At 37.0% G+C, this 17,701-nt stretch overlaps 1 protein-coding gene across 1 annotated transcript in view; it reads right to left on the reverse strand.

Moving 5' to 3' along the window:
* adamtsl3 (ADAMTS-like 3) overlaps positions 1–17,701 on the reverse strand; it is a 143,408-nt gene that overhangs the window by 19,481 nt on the left and 106,226 nt on the right. The window contains exons 16-21 of the mRNA XM_043245368.1: positions 13,488–13,777; positions 13,106–13,235; positions 10,579–10,783; positions 9,614–9,796; positions 8,710–8,863; positions 6,968–7,976 (exon numbers count right to left, since the gene is read on the reverse strand). Coding sequence (XP_043101303.1) covers positions 6,968–7,976; positions 8,710–8,863; positions 9,614–9,796; positions 10,579–10,783; positions 13,106–13,235; positions 13,488–13,777 — 1,971 coding nt within the window. The remainder of the gene's footprint in view (positions 1–6,967; positions 7,977–8,709; positions 8,864–9,613; positions 9,797–10,578; positions 10,784–13,105; positions 13,236–13,487; positions 13,778–17,701) is intronic.

A 17,701-nucleotide genomic window follows, 5' to 3' on the forward strand; every position in this document is an offset into this window, starting at 1 on the left:
TACATTTCATTCAAAAAAGAAAGGACGAAACTGCACTGACCCCGAACTTTGGTATGCTATATATTGTTGGAAAGCATGAATCAGCTCAACGGTCTCCAGCTCTGATAACAAATCAGCATATTAGAAGGATTTCTGAAGGATCATGCGACACTAAAGACTGGAGTAATTAGATTGTAATGTGTATTACAATAATATTTTACTTGACTACATTTCCCCCGTACTTTGATCAAATAAATGCATTCTTGACGAGCATAAGAAATTCCTTTAAAATATTAAAAACTATTTTTTGACCGGTTTTTGGCCCCTTGCCACCGTCCAGCATTTAATACTCAGGTATTACGAGAGCGAAAGTAATCTGCATCTTCATCGAAAAGCTATTAATGCATCATTGTGATTACCAAAGATGAATATTAAAGGATAAGATCAGAGACCTGGGTTAAAACAACAACTGGTTTCTGTGTATTAGACCACAGGAGCTCAATGCCCTCTCGGTGAAAACACACACCATGACTGTGTTAGTCAAGTCACACCCTCGGATCGGCCTGAGATCCGGTTCAGTCTCTCATTTCCTGCGTATCAATCAGAGGTGTCCCTCAGGCTCTGCTTCGAGAGATCTCCTGCAGCAATCAGGAGTCCCACAAGAGCCAATCAGAGGCGGCGCGATGGACTCTCAGAGGTGTTTATATACCTGATTAAAGCGTTTATTGTGCAGACGCCATTGTGCGTGTCTGGAGGGCCGCTCGGGGACTTCATCTCGCACTCGCCGAGGACTAGCGGGCCTCCGGAGCCAAAGAAAAAAGTGAGCGAGAGTAATACTCGGCGTCAGCTTAATAGCGATTTTCTCGAAACTGCAAAGCATCTATTATTCCGTCCATGATTTGTTTATAAATTTTTAAACACCATTTTACGTGCATTCACTGAATTATTCAAAGTGACATTTATTAGTTCGTGAATTCCCTGACCATCAAACCAAGTGTTAATAACTACTGTATGAAATGGGTATACTAACAGTCAACAAAAAATACATAAATAATATACATACATAAATATAAAAGTTTTGGATTACATAATATAAGCATGTGTGCTATTTATATTTACTATATATATATATATATATATATATATATATATATATATATATATATATATATATATATAACATGACATTTTTTCTGAAAAAAAAAAAAAATATATATATATATATATATATATATATATATATATATATATATATAAAAATATATTTTTTATATTAAATATATTTAAATATGTTATACATATATTAAATATATTTATATATAATACATATAGGTTATATATATATATATATATATATATATATATATTATGTAAAAATATTTAATTACAGTAAAACTGTAATATTGTGTATTCAGTGTTTCAGGATCGTTTAGAAATCATGTTTTTAATTATCAATGTTGAAAACAGTTTTTCAGGATTCTTTATGAAGTTAAATTCAAAATCTGAAGTCGTTTGTCTTTGCTGAAAAAAACATTTCTTTCTTTCACAAAAAAAGTACACACACACACACATATGAATACACACACATAGGCTACACACACACACACACACAAGTATGTGTGCTATTCGAAAAGCACTATTTGCAAGAAACACAAAGTTGTTGCCAATGCGAACAATTGGAAATCAATCATTTCTAAGGCTTGATGTCAGCGAGGATGCCGCCTTAGAATACAGCTGCCTATGTAGACAGACGCAGCATGGAAGCTCCCTGCGCTCTGGAAGAGAAACAGAGCGATTAAAAAAGCCAGGACGGTTAGAAAGCTCCAGGGTGCAGCGAGCTCTCCGTCCTCTCCCACCCAAAGCCACGGAGGGACGCCGGCACAAAATGTGCATTGTATCCCATCCAGCACACAACTCATGAAAGCCCACTCATTCAGAGGCGCTAATAAAAACACGGCAGCTGAGTCATGTCTGAAGTATCCAACTCATAGAAAAGATATCATCTAAAGTGTGATGGCACGTCTGGAGAGACTCAGATGTGTGCGGAAAATCAGCTCCGGCACAACGGCAGCATTGTTTCCACAATCACAAACGTAGCCCTACTGTACACTTACACGGCGCTTTAATGAGAAAAATAATGATTACGAGACATCTTCGGGAACATTCGAGCTCGACTTTCATTTCAGATGATGTTGTTTTTTTTTTTGGTTTATGCATAAACTCGATTTCGTATTAAACCTAATTCAAGACATAATATTGTCTCCAAAAGTCTGAAAAACTCAAATAATTTGATCTGCTTTATCTGATGTTTACATATTTTTTTTTTTTACTGGAAAACAAAGCGAGAATACTGATTTAAATTTTTTTTCAACGGGAAATTGAGGCAGAAATTTTTTATTTTTTTTTTTATACCGTTAGCTTTTTTATTATTATTATTGAAACAAAAAGCTGAAATAAAAACAATGTACAAAGAAGATTTAAAAGGGTTAAACTAGAAAAAATTAGATTATTTTGCCCACATGGAAATTATATATGAAAGTATTTCATTTAAATTAATTTAATATATATAATATAAATATATATTAAATTATATATATATATATATATATATATATATATATATATATATATATATATATATTAAATACTAAAATGTCTAAATAATATTCAGAAATTAAAAATGTAAAACAAAAAACTAAAATTACAACCTAAAAATATAAAAAGTTAAATATTAGATGAAAAATGAAAACTTATAAAGGTTAAAAGGAAATTAGAAAGGTTTCATTAACAACTAACAGGAAAAAAAAAAATTATTTAATTGCACAAAACTGAATGAAATTATAAAATTTAGGCCCGGTTTCATAGACAACCTTAGCCCTAGATAGGATTAATAAAAAGCATTGCTGGTGTGCAACTTAAGACTCATATTTACATTTAGTCTAGTACTAAACTTGAGCCTTGTCTGAGAAACCGGGAGTTAAATGATTCAATTATTAAATAAGAAAACTAGCCCAAGTCAAAAAAAGTACACTTAATAATCCAAATACTCTTTGGATGCGTTTTTCGCTTATCTTATGGTGGAAATCATGATGTTTTCATTAGAACCTAACAGTTTATCTCTTGAGGTATAATTCATTTCTACAACGCAAAAGTGCGCGGTTAAACTGCAAACGTTAATGCTTCAAGTTACAGTCGCTAACCCTAACTACCGTACGAGCAACGCTAAAGGTTTGATCTAAATCTCGGTCGTCTGCTAGAGGCGGATCGGAAAGCGCAGTAGTTTGAGTCTGAAATCCTTGTTAGGATCTGATTTAGAGCTCCGCCGAGGTGCCAAGACACCGAGAACGAAGGAGCGTGGAAGGAGTGAGACTTCACACAGCTTCAGAGTCCGTGAACGTCAATCACCTCGCCTGTGTTTTGCCACACTTTTGGCCAAAAATAAGACTGCGCTGTGCAAGCTGCCGCAGCAGAGACGGCCCCGGGGCCGCGAGGACACGCTTCGAAGCGCTTTTTATCAGGCCGCCTCAAAGCGTCAGATGTTCCCAGTTTACCCACAACGAATCTTTTCGAAACGTATTACCGAAATGCCACACATTGTTTTAATGCGAACCGATATCAGATTGCAAATGAGAAGAATGAATGAATTATGGATGGATGGATAAATAAATAAAACTCATATTGCATTTGAAAACCCTTATATATTATAAATATAACTCAAAGGTTTGGAACTGGACTGATTGATGCATACTTGTTTGTTTTTATATAACCATATCACTGAATGTACAAATATATCAGCAATTAGTATCGTAATATTTATCTTATTTGTAATTTAACGAATATTTTGAACTATTAGTTATCCTTTTATTTTTTTTTAAATAGTTATTTTCATTTGTAAACGTGTGCATTATGATAAATGAGCCATTTTGTATGTTGTTATTGTTATTACTAATATTATCGCTGTTGTTATGTTTGTTGATATTTTACGTATATTTGAATTTGATTCACTTTATTAGCATTGGAGGGAAAAAAATGCAGTTTTGGTGTGAAGCTTTTTGTTAATGAAAAATAAAAATAAAATGCAACATAAAATATATTTCCACTACATAAAACAGTAATTAAACTAATATATTTTATACATATTATTAAATTAAAATATTAAATTAAAATCAAAACACAGCTATGCTGCTTAATTTAATTTGTATTTCACGTTTGAGTTTAAAATAAATATGTATTTATTTTATTCACGCCAAACTTTTGAACGTTAGCGTTTGTAATTGGAATAAATCGTATAAATTATTAAAATGCTGTCAAATTGTCACAAACTGTCTAAATGTCATTGCGTATCCAGATCAATGCAAAAAAACAAACAAAAAAAACACAGATAGACTGTAATTTGGAACAGTATCTGTACAGCCAAATGTGTTTAAAATATCCCCAATACCTTCAGTCAGAGAAAAATAACACGCTTGTATTGTGAATATTACTCGTAGGAGAGGAATGCATTCATTCTGGGTTGGCACCGGGCTGGCATGAGCTGGCAGTGACGTTATATTTGGTTTTGGAGTCAAGTGGCGTTGAATGGCAGTGTTTTGATGGTGGCAGTGATGCAGTAGAGACCGCACGCAAACACGGCTGTCAACAAAAGAGTGGGAGGCGAATGATTTGGCAGCTCTGAGCAATACCGTGGTCAAAATAACTGGGGTATAATAAATAAATAAAGTATCATAAAAGAATCGCCCGTGATCCAAAAATACATCACGACAAAAATGGTTATGGCTGAAAACAAGATGGTTCCCCTGAGCTGAACTTTTGAGATTTTGAGTTCTTGCTTGCCAGACTGTCAAGGATCTAAAGATGATGTGGCATCAAAAATCATAGAAACGAGGATTAGTCAATAAAGCTGAATGAATCAGTCGAATTCCATGTCCAATAAAATACAGTCTGGTTCCGATAAAATCTGATAATAGCTTTTAGAATAAAAGCAAGCTGTTAAAATCAACATCTGCAGTCCCATTTGTGTCTTTCTTACGAAGTACGTATGTAAAATGATTTTTTTTTTTAGCAGTGATTAACTGTCAGCGTTCACAGTGTGAAAACGACACGGTGTGCAATAACTTGATTTGATTTTTCATGTCTTTTTTTTTACTTTTCTAAAAAAAAATCATACTTAATGCTATATTAGCAAATATGCAAATGTAAAAGAGGAAAATATGAAGTAATAAAAGCTATAACTATAATATAATACATAAAACGTTATATAATACAATATAATATATAGAAATAGTCAAGGAAAAGTCCTCTTTTTGTGTGTGTATGTGTGTGTGTGTGTGTGTGTGTGTGTGTGCATTTGCAGTTGTTGGATATACATATATTTCCACATTATATTTACATTGTAAATGCCTTCTTCCTTTTTTCGAAGGTAACTCACCATTAAAAAACCGCCAGCGTGAGATGGCACAACGCGGTTAACACTTACGCACGTTATTTATCTCCTAAACCGTCCAAAATCTCGAAAATTGACTTCAAGATCGCTTTATCAAAATGAAAAAGCACCCGTTTCGTAGCACGACCCTACAGTCATGTCAGAAGTGACCTCTGAAAGTTAAAACGCTTCAATATTTCACGATTCCCCCTCAGGGCTGCCGGGCTTTTCGAGCCAAGGCCGCGGGAAGAGGCCTGAACAATGTTTGCACAGCCATGTCTCTTTCAGGTCCCATAGCGCACGCCAGGAAGAGGGGCAGACAATGTTTGGCGACTGTCTGGGCGGAGGCTATGTTAAGGCCGTGAGCTGGACAAAGCTGAGTTACTAAGTCAATGTTTTCAATGACCGTATTTAACAGTCAACAGTATAGAGCAGACGATTAGACCACAATGTGACCCTGGAGAGCAAGTGAAAGAAGCACAGCCAGTATTTCTGACCCCAACAGACCGCATAACGTGAGATCTGGGGTGCTCTGGAGGTGAATATTTGAGTGGGTTGGTGATTAACAGGCTTTTGGAATAAGCGCTTGCTCAATCAAGATCAGTCACGGCTGGACTCAGAGGTACACAGGGAGTCTTGTTTTCTATAAAAGAGAAAAAAATGGCTTTTCGGTGTTAAAGTTGAACTCTGATCGTTTCCAACATCGTGTTCGTTCGACTAAAAGAACTGCGGTTGATGATAACTGAAAAAAAAAAAAAGTTATGTGAATTCCAGAAGATTTGTAATCAGACACTGTACTGGTGTGTTATAGTAAAAAAAAAAAAAAAAAAAAACGCTGTTAGTTATATTCTGAGACGTAAAATGAAGCCACGAAATGTTCATCTAAAATTGATTGTGTGAAATTGTAAAATTGAGTGCAAAAGGTGATATTTTGAGCAAAAAAAAGCTAGAAATGACTAAAACTAAAACTGTTAATAATTTGTGTTACTTTGAAAAAAGCTCAAATTAAATAGAATAAAAGATTTGTCGAATTAAGGTAAATTGGATTTTTTTTGCCATTAAGAGAACTGGGAGAAAACAGCCCAGCTGTCCTGAATTAACCCCTGCATTTTAGATGGAAAACTTCAATGAAAACTAGAGATGTTGCCATGGCAACTGACTGAAAAAAAAGCTAAAGTACTGAAATAGCTAAAACCTGAAATGAAACTTTTATTAGGAAAGAAAGTAAATAAATACATAGTTAATGTTAAATGAACATAAAATTACTAAAACGTAAATGAAAATAAAAATAGACTGTATACACACACACACACACACACGCATGATGTTATGACTGAAAACCAAAAATGCTCAATATTACTAATTTATACTACCTAATTTTTAATTACAGTAAAACATTTTACAAATAATGGCTGTTGAACTTAAACATTAAAAAATTAAACGATATAATTTTTTTTTCAGTTAACAATTTCTTTAATTTGCCATTTAATTGATTTTAAAGAAGCTGTAACCTAAGAAAGAATAAAAAAAGAAAGAAAGACTGCATCGCCGTCTGGTTGTCTTTACCTGTCGCTGTTCTGAAGCGGAGCTCCGTCTTTGCTCCAGGAGAGGTCAGGAGGGGGCAGTCCCTGAGCGGCACACATTAGCGTGAGGCTGTGGGTAGCGTTGGTTAGGTAAGCTGTCCTGCCCACATGGACCCGAAGATCCCTCTGGAAGCTCATGGCAGACCCGTGATGCTTTTGTCGAACGATAACCACTCGACTGCCTTTTTTCTGAGCCTTTCCCTCAGAAAGTTCTGAAGTGTTTGGCGTCTTATCTAAGTGATTGCCCGTCGTAGTGCTCTCCTCGGTTTGAGCGGCAGCCAGATCCTCCATAAGTTTGCCGATCAGGTGCAAAGCCATCTCGACCGTCACATCTCCGCTCTCGACCAGCTGACTGATGTTCTTCACCAGCTCCTCGAATTGTGCTGGATCAAGGACAAAGGCTCCCGCGTGGCTCCTGGCGGCTGAAGCCAAAGCGTAGTTTCCTAAAGCGAGAGTATCCCAGAGTTCCTTGGGCTGGCCGTCATCATCTCGGTAGAACTCGTTTTTTTGCATCCAGCTCGGGAGAGATTTTGAAGCCTTTTTTCCAGATGGAAACCCCTCACTGCACTTGGAACCGACGTAACCTCCTTCTTTATTGAGGTACGGATGGAAGCTTCCCAAACTCTTTCCTTCAGGATGCTCCAGAAGCCTATTGTTGTATCCGATCAGCTTCAGGATGAAGATGTCCGAATCTTGGCTGGCCCAGCAGCGGTACAGTCCGATATCCTCAGCCTCCAGGTTGTAGATCCTCAAAGCGCCAGATCTGGTGATGCTCAGACGTTTGGAGTTGGTAAGATCCCTCCCATCCTTCTCCCAGCGGACCTGAGCTTTAGGGAAATGCCGAACGGGACACTTGATAACGATGGAGGTCTTGGGAAGAAGGTAGGCTCGTCCTCCGACGGTGAAACTGAGGCGCTTTTCTTGTCTGGTTTGGATGTAGATGCGTTTCAGGCCCATGACCTGAGGGCAACGTTTTTTGGAGTGCTTGTGCTCTGCGGAGAGAGATGGAAGAGGTTGAAGCGGTTCAAACATCGGTTAGGACTAATTACTTTAGTTTCGCGTGAGCTTACGAACGCTCTAGAAACCCCCAAATAATCTCAGCAGTTCAGACTCTTGATTTCGAGCCAAATGAAGTCAAATCACACGAGACAAAAGGGCTTTGGAAAGTTTAGTTGAAAGAGCAAAAACCACGAGGGCACAATGTGAATGCGTTGGAGATTGATCTGCTGTGGGACATCTCTTCATACCGCAGGACCTTATCAAGATATACGAACCGATAAACCTAACTCAGCTCGAAACATTATCAAGGCCGATCTCTCTGCACCACAGCGTTAAGCTATAATCCGAAAACATCTCAAAGCGGTTCTGGAAGTTTCATATGTTCACATATATGACCACAGAGAGTATCATGAGAATAATAATAACATGCTAAGTGATACCTACAGAACCCTGCTCTTTATTTGAGAAACTTGAGATGAAACCCAAGTAGGATTGTGCTGTTCCTGCAGCTCAAAGCATCGGGGAGTCCCGAAATCTTTTTATGAAATTTCCCCTTGTGCTGCTATCAGAACGCACGGAGACCATAGAGAGAGAAAGATCAAATAGAGGTCAGTCCTAAGCTAATTTACACGAAATGTGCAAGAAACCGAACGCTTCGCACTGAAATATTCAGGTTTAAACTGACGTGGCATGGATGGTTGGAAAGGCAAGCATAGAGCGACTTACTACTGCATGGGCTCATACGGCAGCTCCTGATCAGAGGAGGAAGAGGAAGATCGCTGCAGGCCGACCTGTCCAGAGTGACCAGCTGACCCGAGGCCGTCTGTCTCCTACACACGGGTTCCCTCCGCTGAATGCCTTTTCCACACGTCACAGAACACTGGCAACACACATGGACAAATACTTACATCAAACAAACTCATTTAGACCAATGTAACTATATGTGTATCAGTGTAAGAATTTGGTTGATTCTGATTGGCTTTTAATGCTTTTAACGTTCATCAGCTGGAGCAAACCATTCTGAAAGTGACTGAACGAGCCTTAACATCTTGAAAATACTTGAAAAGAACCAGATTTTGCTGAGTGCAACATATTCGTGGATCGACATCTTTGTTGACCCTGAAAAAACATTGCGATTTACCAGATTTTAAAGAACCAGTTCATAGCTACTGTGAAATTTAGGCATGCAATTAGTCTATGGTGCTTGTACATTGGTGTCATTCATCAATCGTTTCCTCTGATTTTAGGGATCACTCATGGGGAAGGTTTAGGTTTAGGTGCAGAGATATGGTCAAGAGTAAATTTTTGGATTGATAGTGACATAACTGGCCACTGTGAATAGTTACAGTGGGAAAACATCATACACTAAACGACTCACTAAGGCACACAAAAAATGTAAATGTGTTTTAAAATCACCTCTAAATAATACAGTCTCAAAATATAACTATCATACAATCTCTTCTCAAGTCTGCAAATTAGTGCGAAAATCTGGGTAAAAACTTGGTAGTGCATTCCAGCCGTAACCCAGAAATATTATTTATAAAGTATTTGTTCACTTCAATAGGTCGGGGGACCTTTTTACAGGGGAGCATGTTCCCAAAGTTTAGCATGGTTAGCAACACAAACACACCTTTGACCACTCTCCTCCTTCCAGACGCGGCAGCAGACAGTCAGGGTTGATGCAAATCCTGTGAACTTCTGGTTTGGTTCCAGCGCACTCTTCGTCGCTCAGCCTGCGGTGGCTTCCCGTAGCCAGTCTCTGTTTACAGTAAACCTTACGCCACTGAGTGCCTCTGCCACACGAATGAGAGCACTGACCCAGAGAGCAAACACACATCAACATCAGCAACCAACACCAACCAACCCGCGCCACACATGATGCGCAGATGCTGTTTATCCAAATAAATAAAAAGAAAAAGTGAAGCCTCAAGATCAGCTATAAAAACAATTTCACATCATGTTCGACAAAAAAATACTCTGAAAACACATGCTCAATGAGAACAACATGTCTTTTAAAGCGCTTATGTGAGTCTCTGGTACCTTCTGCTGTTTTTTGTTATTTTTTTTAAATAAGAAGATTTATGCAAAAGTCTTTCTTTGCTGTCTAGGAAAAATCATTGAGATTTTAAATCGGTGTCTTCTCTCAACAAAAATAGATGAATCCTACACACTGCTATAGCTTGGAAAACATATTTGAATTAAACTTGATATATTGAAATTTAAATATGGCTTAATAAAATCACACTTGACGCAGGTTACATATAACAGAATGCATTTGACAAAATGACAATATTTATTCTTATTTTGTTTAGTATTCCTATTTCAGAATCACAATATAATATATATATATATATATATATATATATATATATATATATATATATATATATATATATATATATATAGTAGCAAAACCAAATATTGCAATGTACAGTACATTTCCCCCAATATTGTACAGCCTCAAATTTAATGCAGTGTTTCTAACATGTGCTTTCAAGCCTGATGGCATGAAATGTTGCATCTTATTTTTGTCAAACTATTTATCCCAATTCATCCCAATCACCAGCTTCTAGTTAATAAGTGATGCTCGCTAACCTGCTGCCACTCCTCAGTCTCCCAGGCCGCTGGACAGGACACCTGGTTGCAGGGCTGCAGTTCTGGAGGTCTTCTCTCCACACACTCTACGCTGGACACAGATTCAGTGCTGTTTCCAGCCACAGACCTCACACAGGACACACTGCGCGTCTGCAGCCCCACGCCACACGACACAGAACACGGGTTCCACACGCTCACCTCCCATCTGAAGAACACCAGCACACTAACCATACTTAGTGACAATAGGGAAAGATTCACTTTTTTTTACATAGATTGGATCATGAGAAATCACGATGAAGTCAGAATGTAGGTTTGCAGTGGATTGAGGAGGTCCAGCTCATTTATAGCAGCCTTAAAATAGCCTTAAGCATTTATTTCTACTATTTAACTAGTATATTTTCAGTTTTTAATTTGTGTTAAATTATTATGTCCTTCATTTCATAATTATAAAATTGTACTATTTATTTTTTATTAATATTTAATTATTTTAAAATCTGACATGTGAACGATTTGAGTTTATTTAAATAATTCTAATTTGATGTTTAATGCGCTTTCAGTATTTTCTTATATTTATGTATATTTCATATCATATTTTAAGCATATTTAGTACTTATTTTATTTCCGATAGTTCCCATGACAGCATTTTTTGATCAAATATTAATGTTTCGTTTAATTACAGCCTTGAGTATTTTAAATAATATATTAAATATTTTATTTACATTCAGAACCGTTATATATTACACACACACACACACAATGCAGATTTATATACTAGGGCAATGCATAACTCGATTTATTAGATACGTTTATTAGATCAATTATAATAATATAAGTCTAAATTCTTAAAATTGCCTTTTAAATAACAAGCGGTGAGAAGTCATAACAAGCACTGAGAAGTCATTCTATATGTTTATGATTTAGCAGAATATTATTACATGTATATCGTATAGTAACGCAAAACATAAAGTGACATTGCCATAGTCTTTGAACTTTATGATCCCTGGCACTCCTTGACAGTCACTATGGGAAGGATCCATATGAAGGCGATCATATGGCTTAAACACCAGGCATTTCAAATTCATACAGTCCTGCCCATATAATCTGAGATAAAAATCAAGCTTTCGTCCATAAGCGCATGAACTATTGTAATATTCTGAGCCGCAGTACATAAAAAGCCACATGAAAGATATCAGCTCCAGTAAAATTATTTATTCCATAATGCACCGCACTAAAAAGCCAGCTGTCCTGCTTTTGTTGGCAAATGGTCAGTTAACAGGAAATCACATTATTTTCATCACATGTCCTTACTTTCAGAGCGGCCTGACAGCCTGCTAAGATTAAATCTGAGTTTGCTCTTTGAACATAATCTAGGCCAGCAGTTCAATTTTAGCTCCTTGTTAAGGAGCTGGATGAATTATTATGTAGGTTTTTTTTTTTTCGTGCTTTTGCACGCAATATCTCTCCACGACAAACACATTCAGTGTTGGACGAGTTAATTAGTGGCTTCTGCATCACTGTATTATTATTGCACACAGTTATGGATAAATAAGGTTGTGCTATTACATTTTTTTTCCACCTGTGAACAGATTTTTACCTGACAGATGGCAAGCTGTTGAAAACATTACACAGACTTATCATAATAAGATCACAATATCACAAACTGATGTCTAGTACCAGCACTTTGCCAATTAATCAAAGACATTAAGTCTCTATTTTCGGGCTCTTCTTCACACAAAGTAATTGTATGACATTACAAACAAAATGTTTCGTGTGATTTCTTGACCTTCACAGACATTGTCGAATAGTCTTTCTATATATATATATATATATATATATATATATATATATATATATATACATATATAATATACAAGCAATATATAGGTTGCAGTGTTAATTAAATAATGAAAAATGTAAGATTTTTTTAAAAATAAATTATCCATTTAAGCAACACATCTGATGAAGCAAATATAATGAAGGAATATTAGTTTGTTCTTTTCATCATAATAAAAATAATGTGACGGTAAAGAAATGTAATTCCACAAAAGGTATTTTTAAATAAATGCTGCTCTTCTGAAATTAGTTAGAATATAACAATTTAAAAAATGTGTACTGTATATATTTATTATGTATGTATAAAGACATTCGCATATACCGTATTTATTTAGAAATATTTACATGCATTTACATATATATATATATATATTCATATAATTTATTTTAGACATAAATATATAAACATAGCATATTTTTCATGCATATATACATGCATGTCTGTCTATTTATATTTACATATGCGTGTGTGTGTGTGTAAATGTACATACAATACATTTAAAAAACTGAATATTTTATTTATGCACCAATAAAAGATCCCAGCAAAAAATGCACACACCAGGGCACTATAAAACAAATTGAGGAATTAGCTTCTAAAACACTCAGCCTATAGTTATCCTGAAATATTTCACTTTGTTTGAGCAATAGATACATTTTTCTATAGCGATTTCCTGCAGTGTTGTGCGGACCGTACCTCGGAGGACACGGCTGAGGGTTACAGATGCGAAGCGAGAAGAGCGGTGCTTTGGAGCCGTTGCAGAGCGTGTCATCAACGATTTCCTTCTTCAAGGTGCTCACACACCTGACAACAGCCATCTGTTTGCCTGCAAAACAACGCTGTGAGGAACAAGGCTTTTGGCAGAGGAGTGTTTCAATATGCATTTTGCAGCCCGGGCTGATCACTATCAGCTTTCTTAGCAATTTCAGATTTCATGCCAATTTCATTTCATCTGGAAAGCTGTGCATGTAAAAATCTAAATCAGCTCTTTCGCTGTGGAAAATTGTTGATAAAAGCTATTCGGGCAGCAAATGCATTAGAGGGCTTGTTTTCTCTAATGGCTTTCGTGGAGACTCACCAACAGCGCACGAAGCGGAGCAGGGAGTGAAGCCCGTGCTTTCCCAAACGTAGCCGTGCTGATCAGGGATCTCGTGGGTCCTCAGGGGCCTCCAGGATGAGTCTGGGGGCGCTAAACAGGGGCCTGGATCACACGTCCTTTGCGAGGGAGGCTTGTCCTCGTTACACTCTTCGTCAGGTAGTTCGACTTCGGCTTGAGTGAAAGATAGCAGCACTTTACATTTCACCTGACGCCTTTGAACACCCAGACCACAAGACACGCTGCAGGATGACCACGGACCCGGGATGAACCTGCGAGGACACACACACACACACACACAAATCAAATGTGTGTTTCACTACCAGTCTGTGTGAACAAATGTCATTAAAAATGAAAAGAGATAAAAAATAAACATATATATGTTGTTTTTTTGTTTTGCATTGTCCTAACTGCCCACAAAGACAAGATCGGTCAAGTCAAGAATAATTAGTGATATATATTAAGTAAAAAAAAAAAAAAAAAAAATTAAAAATAAATAAATAATAAAAAAAAAAAAATAAAATAAAAATAAATAAATATATATTTATATATACCATTTTATATAAATAATAAAATGCATCATATTCTGATATAATAAAGAATATAGTAATTTTAGATAAAGCTATGCAATTATATATGTTTGATATGTTTCTATCTATCCATATAGCTGTGTGGGAAAAGTGAAAAGTCTGTTAAATTTGAAACACTGGCTTTAATCCTTTCTGTAACAATAAAAAGTACTATAATAGCAATGAAAACAAAATAGATTTTACAATAATACGGGGGTATACTGATAAATACAGCATTAACATGGACCAAAAGACTTTGATATTTAGGAGTCAACCGCACTTAGAATAAACGTGATCATAAAAATAGATGTGGCAAAGTCTCCTAATGAACCACAGAATGATTTTTCCATATTTCTGGCGAGAGGAAAATGACTCTTCTGGAAAATATTGCTGAAATTCATAGCTTGCGTGATCTGTGAGTAATTGGATTCAGGAATAAAAGCGTGGCATGTTCTTTACCACCAATGCAATAAACCCCCGAAGAGAGAGATGAACATGCTTTGCCGACTCACGCTTTTCAGAACTTGTGTGCATTTCTTCCTGTTGTCATTAAACGCAACTAAAACGCGCATGAAACACTAGCGATCTGTGAAAGTATTTAAGTATTGTGGAAATGCGCTCGCCTGGAGTTGGTGTCAATGCACACCTCACACCGCCCACTGTCTAAACACTTTCCAGGCTTAAGGGATTAAAGTTTATGAGATCTGTAATTCCCCATAAGCCCCAAACATGTCATGTTTGGACTAATGTAGGGGTGTCATTCAGGGAATATTATGATGTCAGAACACCTCATGTGATTGAGAAAACAGGCGATGAGAATTAGTGACTGGACGGGTATGAATATGAGCGTTAACTTATTCTCATTATGTTACATTTTAAAATATTTATTCCTGATATTTTAAAAGTATAACTCAACACTCAGGGTGTAACACATGTTTGTGTGTTCTGAAATTTCAAAATGCAAAAAACACATGAAATTAAGCTTTGCTTTCCTAATTAGACGCATCGTCGTTCGTGTGCTTAAAATGTACTCAAACATACAATATCTGTGATAAATTACGCACCACGATCCCATTCCAAACCTATAAGACCTTCGTTCATTCACAGAACACAAAAAAATATATTTCTGATGAAATCTAAGAACTCTCGGACCCTCCATAGACAGCAAGACAATAAAAGCCCGTAAAGTTAGCAAGGACATTGTTAAAATAGTCCTTCTGACATCAGTGGTTAAACCTTAATTCTATGAAGCTACAAGAATATTTTTTGCACAAAAATAAGACTTTATTCAACAATTTCTTCTGTTACATGTCAGTCTTGGATGCCTGTTCGCAAAATTCCACAATGCCACTATTTTAACAGTTTCCTTATTGCCTTTCTATGCCTTGAATGTGGTAGTCTATGCAGGAACAGAAAGCTTTTGGATTTTAACCAAAGATGAAAGGTCTTAGGGTGTGTAATTAATCGTCAGAATTTTCATGATTGGGTGATTATATGTGCGTGCATCTATGAGGCTGATTATACATGGAGCAACTTTTTGAGCAATGTTTCTCAGGCACTTGAGAATGGGTAACAAATTTGGATATATTAGATCGGTCATGGGTCCTGTGTCTAGTTGCCCATTAATGGCAACATTTGCTCAAAAAGTTACCACGTGTATCATCAGCCTGAGAGTGTGTATATCGCTGCGCGGATTCTAATCTCAGGATTGGCGTTCAGGAAGACGACAGGTCTGAGTGGAGGTTCCATCCTCAGTGTGTCTCCTCCACTTATATCAAAGCAGGGATAAGATGTGGTGTGAGACTCCACAACTATATCCAACCCACATAATCCGCCCACCCAAATCACAGAGGCAAGCGTCCAGCCGAAAATTCCACAGCAAAGTGGACTGGGCTCTCTATAAGATAGGGCTGAGTACCGAGCCCTGGTGCACGCCACCTCAGATCACCCTAAATTTAGTTACAGGAGCAATGGAGCAGAACGCAAAAGAAGTGCTGCTATCACTGACTGATATACTCCACTCAAGAGTGTAATTCAAGAAGGGTTTGCAGACAAACGGTAGATCTTAACCCCCCCCCTCTCCCAAATGCATGTATACGAACTGAAGCGTTCTTCAATGGCTCTTCTGTAAACTCTTAAACACTTTCGCCCCTCATTCTTCTCATTTTATGAGTCTCTGTGATAGATGCCTTTGGTAGACCGCAGGGAACAGTGGCTGTCTGGATGTTGGCAGCCCGCAGTTTGCGGCTTTCAGTGGGGGTAGTGGGGGTCCATCAAGCTCCCCTGCCAACTATTAACAGGGGTATCATTTCAGAGACTAGGAGGGGGGGATAACTCTAATAATACCACAACAGGGGGTGAGAGTGGCCCGTGGGGCCTTGTTGAAGTAATGAAAGGAAACTGGACACACAGAGGTCAGAACGCAGACACGCTCAACTCTGGTTTCAGTGGTCGTTTTATTCGGATGAAGAACCAGCTAATGAAGCCTGATTCTTGTCCAGTTCTGCTTGAACAGAGCAGGGTGAAATGTATTTTTCTGCCACTGTGTAAAAAGAACACTCCCAGTGTGAAGTCACCAGAAACCCTGAGTAACAGGTGGAAGAATTCATCTCTACAGGTTGAGAATGTTTCTGAATGAAAAATTCATGACTGTATTGAGTTGCAATGCGCAGAATGTGCCGAGACTGTCTTGGGATACCTGAGGATTCACGGTTCAGTGGATTATTGGTTATAAAAGGGGAAAGATTGATTTATATGTTTATTCAGACACTCGCAGCTAAGCCCAGACGGAATCTGCAGACATTTTCCGTATTTTCTGCAGATTCCCTGGAAAAGTCTGCAGAATTATGCAGAATGGATTTGTCTTAAAATGCGTTAAATGGAACTAAAAGTATACTAGTATACTATATATAGCTTTCATAACTGAAAGCAAAATCAAATTAGCCAAAATAACAAAATAAACATTTGCTGATCTTTAGTTACACAACTTTCATTGGAACCTCCAGCTCCGTGTGAGCTTGCTTGTAACCAACTTGAAAGCTAAGGATAAAGCCAGTACTGAATCCATGGACTCATTGCCTGCTGGATAAACTCACACAAAGATATTGGACAGGTTTAGTTTACAATAAATCAGAGGAGAGGTAATGCTTATCTACATGACATCATGACATTTCATGGTCTCATAGTCAAATGACCTAGAAATACTCAGTAGTGAGTGAAAGGTAGGGCTGGAAGATAAAGCTAAAATATTCCACTATGATGATATTTTTCAGCCTTTGATCACGTGACACTGAAGACTGGAGTGGGCTAATAATGCTGAAAAGTCAGCTTTGCATCAGAGAAAACAATTCCATTTCACAATATTACAGTTTTACCGTATATTAATCAAATAAATGCAGCCTTGGTGAGAATAAGAGACATCTTCCAAAGGCATAAAACTTACTGGGCTCGTCTTAAATGCTTTTTATGAATTTTAATGGCAAAAGCAAATTACAATTATGACGATATTTAACATTTTGCTCAATTTTGTGCTGTCAAACCAACAAAATTATTTTGTTAATATTCGCCCACAAATATTGCCCAATTCTAGAGAAAGGCAGCAATGAAGTATTAGTGTGACCATATAAT

This window comes from Puntigrus tetrazona, chromosome 7 (genome assembly GCF_018831695.1).
Source record: "Puntigrus tetrazona isolate hp1 chromosome 7, ASM1883169v1, whole genome shotgun sequence".
In the NCBI taxonomy this organism is placed as follows: Eukaryota; Metazoa; Chordata; class Actinopteri; order Cypriniformes; family Cyprinidae; genus Puntigrus; species Puntigrus tetrazona.